Source organism: Dermochelys coriacea, chromosome 1, assembly GCF_009764565.3.
Source record: "Dermochelys coriacea isolate rDerCor1 chromosome 1, rDerCor1.pri.v4, whole genome shotgun sequence".
In the NCBI taxonomy this organism is placed as follows: domain Eukaryota; kingdom Metazoa; phylum Chordata; order Testudines; family Dermochelyidae; genus Dermochelys; species Dermochelys coriacea.
This window is the reverse complement of record NC_050068.2, coordinates 192,561,522-192,571,564: the sequence shown is the minus strand read 5'-3', so window position 1 is coordinate 192,571,564 and position 10,043 is coordinate 192,561,522. Positions and strand designations below refer to the sequence as shown.

General features: G+C 46.8%; 1 protein-coding gene across 2 annotated transcripts in view; it reads left to right on the top strand.

Moving 5' to 3' along the window:
• Nucleotides 1-472: 472 nt before the first annotated feature.
• The window catches only part of NECTIN3 (nectin cell adhesion molecule 3), a 127,249-nt gene continuing 117,678 nt past the window's right edge, over nucleotides 473-10,043 (top strand). Inside the window, exon 1 of one of the 2 annotated variants that reach the window (XM_038386937.2) lies at nucleotides 473-862. In XM_038386937.2, the coding sequence (XP_038242865.1) occupies nucleotides 706-862 (157 nt within the window). In that variant the 5' untranslated portion in view covers nucleotides 473-705. The remainder of the gene's footprint in view (nucleotides 863-10,043) is intronic. The other variant, XM_043510553.1, reaches the window with a different exon arrangement.

Genomic DNA, 10,043 nt, shown 5'->3' with positions numbered 1-10,043 from the left:
CCTGAGCGTAGGCTGGGGGCTTTTACAAAGCGCGGCTAAAGCCGCCCTCCCGCCCCCTAACATGAGGGGCTCGCCACGCCGCACAATAACGTGGGGTGGGGGGGGGGGGGAAGTGAGGCGGAAAGGTCGGAAGAAGGCGGGGGCGACCCGGAGGGCAGGGTGACCGGGGGAGAGAGAAGGCAGATAGGCGGGGAAGGAGAGCGAGCCGGGAGGAGAGGAAGAGGGACAGCGGGGGAAGGACGGAGGCAGGGGAGGAAGGAATCACAGGGAGGGACAGCTCCAGCCAGCGGGCGAGTGAGGAGCGCTGACTTCCCCCAACCCTCCTCCGGCGGCTGTAAGTGGGGAGGGGGAGGAGAGGGGCGGGATGGGACATACCAATAAACCCCCGGGGGGGAGGACACCGTGACACCCCCCCGCCCCCAGCTCCCGGGACTAGTCCTTTGGCCGGCGGGGGCTGCGCCGCCGCTGGTGTAGGCGGGCGCATTGGGGAGCGGGAGGGTTTGCCCCGGCGAGAAGGAGGCGGTGGGAGCGAGCGGCTCCCTTTCCCCCCCTCCCCCGGCGGGGTGGTGCGGCCCGTTCCGAGGAGGGCGCTGCGCCTCGCCGCTCAGTGACACACAGACCCGGCGCGGGGCGGCGGCTGGTCGGGGCAGCGGGCTGGGCTGGGCTGGGATCGTAGCGGCGGCGGCTGAGAGCCGAGTCCGGAGCATGGCGGGGACCGCGGCGGCCGCTCCCCCGCCGGCTTCTCCTGCCCGCGGGGAACTTTCCGCTGCCGCCCCCGCGGACGCTGCCTCCTCCCCTCCCCGGCGGCCCCCGGCGCTGCCCGGCCCGGGGCTGCTGGGGCTGGGGCTGCTCCTCTGCTGCGGTGAGTGAAACTTTTCCTCGGGCGGGGCCCGGGCGGTTGCCGGAGTTCGGCGAAAGTTTTTGCAGCCGGGCGGCCGCGGGGTGGGGAGCGGGGCGGCTGCGGATGAATCTTAGCGGGGCTGGCTCCCGGCGGGGGTGTGTGTGTGACGGGAAGAGCCCGGCTGGCGAGAGCCCCCCGTGTGCGCGCGGGGGGGGGGGCGGCGGGTTGCCTGGGCCGCTGCTCCCGCTCCCGGGGCCGGGGTCGCTGCGGCCGGGCGCGGTTGCTGGGCGCGGGGTGTGTTTAGATTCCACTTGTCGCGGCGGCGGGACCGTTACTGCGGGCGGGGCGCAGCCGGGGTGTCGCCCTGGGGCCGGAGCCTGGCGCCAGCTGGCGAGTGAGGCTCCAGCCAGCCTCCCCCGTTCCAAAAACGGAGACTCCGGATCGGAACAGCTGGTGGCTGGAGCCGAGTTGACTCGGCATGAAGCGGGGTAACTGCAGCCGCCCAGCCCTCAGCACGTGGGTCTGTAAATCACAGCCCGGGGGCTGGGCGCTATTTGTGGGTCTAGGGTCCTTTCTCTTCCCCTCCCCCCCCGCCCCCCGATACTGCGAGTTGATACCGACCAGCTTGTGGGCTGCCCGGGGGACGGTTGATGATCCTCTCGCCCCTCGGCTGGAGAAACAGGAGCTAGCGGTACAGCGCGCACGGCCGGGGCGTGTTGCGGGAGCCGACGGGGTGGGTTTTCTGCACGTGTGCGACGGTGCCTCTTAGAGGTGTAGAAATGGTCCTTGGCTTCTGATGCTGTCGCTTGAACGCTCACTCCCCCACCCCCAGGAGTGCTAGCAGGGGTAGTGGCTTTGGGGGTGTGCTTGTTCAGACTCCCTCCCTGCCGGGGAAAGCGCGTTCCCCCCCCCCCCCCGAAGCGGTCACACGTCCCCTTCTCGCCTGCTGAGGCTGATCCGGTGAGTGGGGGGGCTTAAAGCACGGGGCCCCACCTGCAGTTTGATGTGGCCCTGTGGGGAAGACTTACACTCGCCCCGCAACTCTGCTCTTGCGGAGAGTAGCTGAGTCGGCAGTATGGTTGAAATTACTCAGTGTCGTCTCGAAAAAGAAAGGGGGGACGGCCTGTTCGCATTAGGCGTTATGCGGGGATACAGGAGGGAAGTGGACTTGAGGTTGGTTGCAAAAAAAAAAAAAAAAAAAAGAGAGAAAAACGAACGCAGCAGCAATTATGTCACTTTCCAGCGCAGTACCAAGTACCCAACGAGGCCTCGGCTGCTGCTTATGGCTCGCTGTGCACCCTCTCGGAGGTGGGCTTCATACCGCGACTGGGAGCAGCGTGCCGCGAGAGTGCTTTGCGGCAGCGTTTTTGTATTCAGCGAGGTGCCCTTGCTGGGAGGGAAGGAGAGCGCTGCTGCTGGAAGTGCGAACTGCTGCATCATTGCCGGAGGGGGCAGACTAGCACAAAGTGTGCTTCGCAAGGGTGGGGTAACAACAATCGGAATCGCAGAGAACGTGGACGGGCTCAGACTCGGAGCTCTGGATAATCGTCCACCGTACTTTACTGCTTTCTGTTCTTTGCAAGATGAGGTTTTCTTGGGCTCAGTCACGCGGATTGTGAGCACAGCTTTGTTTTGCTTTGAATTGGGAGATGATAGTGTGTGAATGGCTAACGGGCTTAATTTCATCTGTCCAGGAGACGGTTATTTTTTTGAGTTTGGTGCAAAAGTTAAACGTGCAGCATTTGATTTAACAGCTTGGGTTGTGCAGAATTGGGTAACTGAGTTAAGTCCAGATGATGTAAAGTCTTGCTGGCACATATATAAAGTACTGTATGATCTAGAAGTGTTACAGAATTAGTGGAGTTGCAAGTGGTTAAGCAGAGCTTTCATTTGCTGTGTGGCATGCAGAAATCACTTCCAGAGTACAGCATCAAATCTTTGTGGACTGTTTGGTTTTTCTTTTTCTGACCTTTGGGTTGGAAGTTGTTAGACAACTAAAATTTAGCTGATCTACTGTAATTATTACACTGAATAGATTTGAAAACTAGATGTCAAAACTACAGTCACCACTTTTGTGTAAGTTTACAGACATGTTTTTCCTAACTAGAAAATTGCCTGATAATCACACACAGTTACCATGTTTTATACTTGGCTGAAGGGAATCTCAAGACAACCATATTTTACTTACTATTTGTTAAAAGATATTTATTAAAATATAAAACTTCATGCTGAGTTATATGCCGGCAACTTTCTCTAGACTGAGACAATAGAAATCAGTTGGGATCTCATGCACTAGACCTGTACTGTAGTGAGAAGGGGTTGCAAACACAGTAGGGAGGCATGCAAGTTTCTTTCAAATTTGTGTTTTAAATACAAAATGACTAGTGTATATAACCTGTTATAACTGTGTTGGTCCCAGGATATAAGAGACAAGGTGGGTGTGGCAGTATCTTTTGTGGAGCCCAGAATGGAGTGCTAATGCTGCCAGTAGCAGGTAGTTGGAAAGTCTCTCTCACCACAGAAAATGTTACAAAAGTTGGTCCAATAAAAGGTACTACTTCAGCCAGGTCGTGTGTCTACTGTAAATCTTGCAGAAGTGTTTCTCTGAAACTGATGAGTTGAATCAAACTGGGTTTGGTGTTAATCAGCTCTATTTAGATCTCTGAGGGGCAGCTCTAAATATTGCAAATCTATAATGCATGTTAGAGTAAAAGGAATACAAGACCTATGGAGCTCTTGTATGTTTTCCTGGGTCTCTCATAAATAAAATAAGTTCAAGAACTGGTGTCTCCATTGCTGCATGTCAGAAGGTTCTGTGGCTTCTAAAGAGGAAACTAATTGCATTTGTGTAAGATGTGGGGATATTGATAAATGACCAGTGCCAAGTAGACAGTAGCAGACTGAACCAGTGGTAAACTGGTGATCGAACTTAATTATCAAGCCTAGTACTGTAATGCATTTCTTGGGTTATAGTTACCAAATAATCATATTGCAAGTGGTAAAAGGCATGCTTTCCTAGCCTTGCCAAACAGGATGGCTAAAAGCTCTGTTGTTGGTTCTGGATGAGTTTTGATCTCTGTAAACTAAATTGAATTCCATTATCCATTTCATTACACTTAAACAACACAAGGTTTGTCAAAAAGTTGGAGTGCCTGCTTTATGTAGTGTATGTATTCAGTATATGTAATGTAGTGTAGTGTATTCAGCCTGAATTAAAAACTTCTACAGTATTGGGTAAGTGTCTTGTATAGATGTAGGTAGAAACCTGAAGCACAAGAAAATATTTAGTGATTCTTCAACAGCACTTAGTTTAAGAACTGTTTGTTGAGAGAAAGCAGTCTGTACTAAATCTTTGGCTAAAATTGCCCACTTGCATGATTTCTTATCTCTTCCTCTGCTGCTACCACCACAATGCTTAAATGCTGCCGGGTACGACAGTGACGCTTCCTGGGCATGAGAGAAACTTATTTGTAGCCACCAGAGTAAACCTTTCCTGTTATAGTTAGCCTTAGGCTCCACGATCCTTGCTTTTTCCCAGTGCAGGTTAGCAAAATACATCCCTCACTTTGGTACACTTGAGTGCCCGCTCCTTTGCTTTCAGTTTGCACTGCAGGTGTCCAGGTTTGCTGCCTCAGAGAAAGCAGTACACCTCGGTTCATGCTTTCCTCAGCACAAGGAGTTTAGACAGATTTATAGTAAAAACAGACTGAAGTTTATCAGAGAGAAAGATTTGCATAAAAGCAAGTATTATAACATAAGGCTGTAGGTAAATGGAAATACAACGTGCAATCTATAGCCTATATTTACTTTCCTGTCTTATAAGATAACTTGTTAGTATCTCTCACTCACAGGTCATTCCTTGAAGCACTTGTCTGTTTCCAAAATCTGGGATTCAGTTTTTGTGAGGCTCATGCTGGCAGAGTTATTTCTCCTGTAATAGATCATCACTTGTGCCCCTTCATGAAGTGAGCTGTAGCTCACGAAAGCTTATGCTCAAATAAATGTTAGTCTCTAAGGTGCCACAAGTACTCCTCTTCTTTTTGTGAATACAGACTAACACAGCTGCTACTCTGAAACCTTCATTTCTTAGTCACATATCATTGTCCCTTGCCCCAAGAGGTCCTGATTTCTGAGAACTCTCCTAGGTTTGCTGGTCTTTGAGTATGCTCAAGGTTTCATCTTTTTTTTAAGACCATAAACAAAACTCTCTCTTCTTTGTTTGAGGTCCATTGTTCCTCTTTGGATTGGGTCTGTGACTTCCCCTCCTCAGGTGATAAGTTTCACTCCCAGCGGATTTGGAACACCTTACTTCATGTACTAACATATTACAAGAACAATGACAATCAACTAGTTCTTTTCTTTTGGTAGAAACCACATATGACCCTCTTTGCTCTAACATTGAGAAAATGGTCAGACACAGATAATTTCGCTGCCAGAGCTTTTTTGGGCATGTTGGTGTCACAGTCAGAGACCAGGTCTACTCTGGGACCTGCTCTACACTACAGAGTTAAGCCTATGTAAGGCAGCTTACGTCGACCTAATTACGTGTATCTATACAACAGCCTTGCTCCTGCCAATGTAAGTGCTGCACTACACCGACAACATAACTTCAGCTCCGTGAGAGGAGTAAGGCTTATGCCAGTATAGTTAGGGGGTTCTGACCCCAGGGCAGGTTGGGGACTCCAACTAGAACTGGGCTGCTGCCCGGGTTCCCCACTCCCAGCCAGGTAGCTAGCCAGGCTCCTGATGGGGAGCTGCATGCAGAGCTGAGAACCTGGGCTCTCAGCCCTCTCCACTGCCCCTCTTAAGTTGATGGAAGTGCACCACCGACAGAAGGAGGGTAGTGAGGACATGAACCACCACAGTAATTACTACAGTTGCTGTAAATTGACCTAATGTAGGTCAGCTTAAGTTGGTACTGTAAACATGCCCTTGGTCTCGCATTGTTACCACCAGTGCATTATTTCACCAGTCCTAGCAATAATGGGAAATAAAGAAAAATACCATGTGATATACATTACTATAGTGAAAAGTGAAACTTTTTGGTATGTAACCAGAGAAAGCCTTAAAAGTTCTGAGACCTTATGGAAGAGAACATTATGATCAAGGAGTATGGACCTTCTGTCATTGTTACTCAAGTAGAATACAAAACATCCTGGGAAGAAGGTGTATGTGGGGAGAAAAAAGACTAGCAGCACCTTTTGGTTTTTATTTAATGCTGCTTTTCCAGCTATATAGTAGAACCTCCGTTATTGATCCATAACTTGCCTGAACACCCAACACTGTTGCACTGCTTACCGTTAACGTTTGTCGCGGTGCTGTAGTGAAGTTCTGAAGGCACATCTACACTACAGGTACAGCAGCTGTACTTGTGCCACTGTACCACCCAGGTTGTAAAGCAGATCTACTCATAAGTGTAAACTAATGACTGCTTCCTTACTTAGATCTGTGGTGAGTAAAAAATGCAAATTGAAGCAGAATGCTACTTAAACAAAAGTGTGGTGAATGGGAACGATATAATATAGCCCCAAGGAAATATTGTATTTTTTTTTAAAGCTTTCTTCTTGAAACAGTAGTTTAAAATCTTTTTTGCTTTTTACTGAAGCTTGACAAGAAATATCTCTGAGGGGGGTTGAGTTTAAGTTGGTGGTGAAAAGATTTATATTCCTTAAAGGAAAGATTGGCATATGAACTTGAGAGTATAGTGAAACTTTTAAAAAGAAGGATGGTTAAATAGATTGGATTGTGAAAATTGAAATACAAGTGTGTGGGGAAGAACAAGGAAATGAGAGGAAGAGGCTACCATGTGTTCATAAACTTCTGTTGTGTTTTTTGTCTATGGAAATTATCAGCAGACTGGTCATACAGAGTGTCAAGGTTCCTTCCCCACTCTGAACTCTAGGGTACAGATGTGGGGACCTGCATGAAAACCTCCTAAGCTTACTTTTACCAGCTGAGGTTAAAACTTCCCCAAGGTACAAACTATTTTATCTTTTGCCCTTGGACTTTCACTGCCACCGCTCGTCTAAGACCGGTTACTGGGAATGAGTCAGTTTGGAAATGTCTTTTCCCCCCAAAATCCTCCCAAATCTTACACCCCCTTTCCTGGGGAAGGCTTGATAAAAATCCTCACCAATTTGCATAGGTGACCACAGACCCAAACCCTTGGATCTTAAGAACAATGAAAAAGCATTCAGTTTCTTTTTACTTTTTCTTCTATTAAAATTCTTCTTTTAAGAATCACCACTGTAAAATCAGGATGGTAAATACCTTACAGGGTAATCAAATTAAAAACATAGAGAATCCCTTTAGGCAAAACCTTAAGTTACAAAAAGACACAAAACCAGGAATATCCATTCCATTCAGCACAGCTTATTTTCTCAGCCATTTAAAGAAATCATCTAAAGCATATCTAGCTAGATTCCTTACTAAGTTCTAAGACTCCTTTCCTGTTCTGTCCCCGGCAAAAGCATCACACAGACAGAGAGGGAGGCTTTGTTCTTCCCCCCCCCCCCCCCCTTTTGAAAGTATCTTGTCTTCTCATTGGTCATTTTGGTCAGGTGCCAGCAAGGTTATCCTAGCTTCTTAACCCTTTACTGGTGAAAGGGTTTTTCCTCTGGTCAGGAGGGATTTTAAAGGTGTTTACCCTTCCCTTTATATTTATGACACAGTTTGACATTACTTGATTTCCATTGAAAAGCTAGTAAAACTGAAGCCAGTAGACTAAGGCAAACTCTAGTGTTAGATTAAACCAGTTTTCTAAATTCATGTATTTCAGAATATCCTGGCTCTTTCTATTATTGCTAGAATAGTTTGACAAGTAATCTAAGAAGGAGAGTGTGACTAGGTGTATCTGCTTGTTACTGGTAACAGGGAAAGCAGATGCAGTTGTGTAGAGAGCCTAAAAAGAAGTAGGGATAACCTCCAACCATGAATAGGATGATGGTTACTGCTAAGATAGGAAGAGGATCACATCCAAGGCTCATCTAGTCAGCTTTCCTGTCTCTGATAGTTGCTACGGTCACAGTTCAGGGCAACTGCACCTGTATTTCCCTTTAGTGGCCCAGCACTGACATCCACTCTCAGGCTTCCAGTTCTTTAGCTGTTGCCCCTCTTGGATGGAGAGATGTGTCCCTCTTCCTCTTAACTAGGATATTTTCAGGCAACACTGTTTCTTGCCTTCACTGTGTGTTTCCCAGCACAGACTGGTCGTTAATAGCCACCTGCTTGCTTTCTTTTTAGAGAGCCAATAAGTGTAATTGCTACAGTTGTAAGGTACCACACAGTGTTTTCCTATGCAAGCCTACTCTAGTCTTAGAATGAAAAGCTTAACAGAGAAAACGTTACAAAAAATGAACCTACATGCAATCTAATAAGCTTACAGATTTAAACCCACCCCTAACATGGATTCGGCAAGATGAGACTTTCAAATCCACACCAAAGGAGGATTCCACAAGTTCATTACAGCTTGAGCTCGGAATAAGCACCCAGTCCTTCCAACCCTGTGCTAAGGATTGGGGCCTTTATGTACTGGGGGTCATGCTAGTCCTTGGAGAATCCAGTTTGAACTAGTACATGTGTACCTTTCCAGAACAGTGGCTTCAAACTGTTACTAATATTCTTCCTCCATTATCACTTCCCTACTAAAGAAGGTATGTCTGCAGCATCAATGCATATACAATTGCATTTTTAATACAATGTACCCCAAAAGTATTAATCCTAATTCAATAAAACTTTATTGAATGAATTAAGATAGGCTTAATTAATAAAATTTGTTCAGGATACTGTCAGTCTGCCCAGTCTCCACCGGGTAAATTAGAACATCAGGTAAAAACGTTGCTGTAGGCAGATGTGAGTTAATGTCCCCTAAACCTGGTAAGAAATAAATAAGATGGTGTCATCAGAAACTTGACTCTCTCTGTGCATTGGCAGAAATTAAAGGAAAAGAAAATGTCCAAGTTGAATCCTCTACAAGAAACTACATTCGGAACATAAGAACTGCCACACTGGGTCAAACCAGTGGTCCATCTAGCTCAATATCCTTCTCCAACAGTGGCTGGTACCAGAGCTCAGGGGAGTGTAAAGAACCTGGTAGTTGGAGTGATCTTCTGTTTTTTCCCCTTCTGGCTTTGATAGAGGTTTAGGGTCACTCATTGCATCCCTGACCATCTTGGCTAATAGCTGTTGATGAATCTATCCTCCTTGAATTTATCCAATTCTCCTTTGAACCCAGTTATACTTCTCACCTCCAACATCCTGTGGCATTGAGTTCCTCAGGCAAGTTGTATGTTATGTTAAATCTGCTGCCCATTAATGTCATCAAATGACCCCTGGTTTTGTGTTTTGGGAAAGGGTAAACGACTCTTCTCTATTCACTTTTCCACACCACTGATGATTTTACAGAACTTTATCATAGCCCTCCTCCCGCTTGGTGGCCTTTCTTCTAAGATGAAGATCCCTAATCTTTAGACTTTCCTTTGTGGAACAGCTTCCAGACACCTTGAAAATCATTGTTGCCCTTCTCTGAACCTTTCCCAGTTCCACTATATCCTTCTTGACATGGGACAACTAGAACTAGACACAGTATTCAAGGTTTGGGTGTACCATGATTTTGTATTGTAGCAGGATATTTTCTGTCTCTTTCCTAATAGTTCTGTTAGCCTTTTTGATTGCTGCTGCTCCTCACTGAGCTGAAGTTTTCAGAGGACTCTGTGATGACTCAAGATCTTTCTGAGTGGTAGCAGATAATTCAGAACCCATCCTATATAAGTAGTTGGGATTATTTTTTCCACTGTGCACTTATCATCTGCCATTTTGTTCAGGCACCCAGTTTAGTTAGACTCCCCCTGTAACTATTTGCAGTCGGCTTTGGACTTTATTGTCTTGAGTAATTCTGTATCATCTGCACGCTTTGCCATCTCACTTTCACTCCGTTTTTCAGATAATTAATAAATGTTGATTAGCACAGATCCCTGTATTTACCTCTTTCTATTGTGAAAACTGACCATTTATTCCTACCATTTGTTTTGTCTTTTAATTGGTTAGTGATCTATGAGAGGACATTCCCTGTTATCCCATGACTACTTAGTTACTTAAGAGCCTTTGGTGAGGGACCTTGTCAGTCTTTCTGAAATTCCAGATACACTATATTAACTGGACCACCCTTCTCCACATGCTTGTTGACACCCTCAAAGAAATCTAA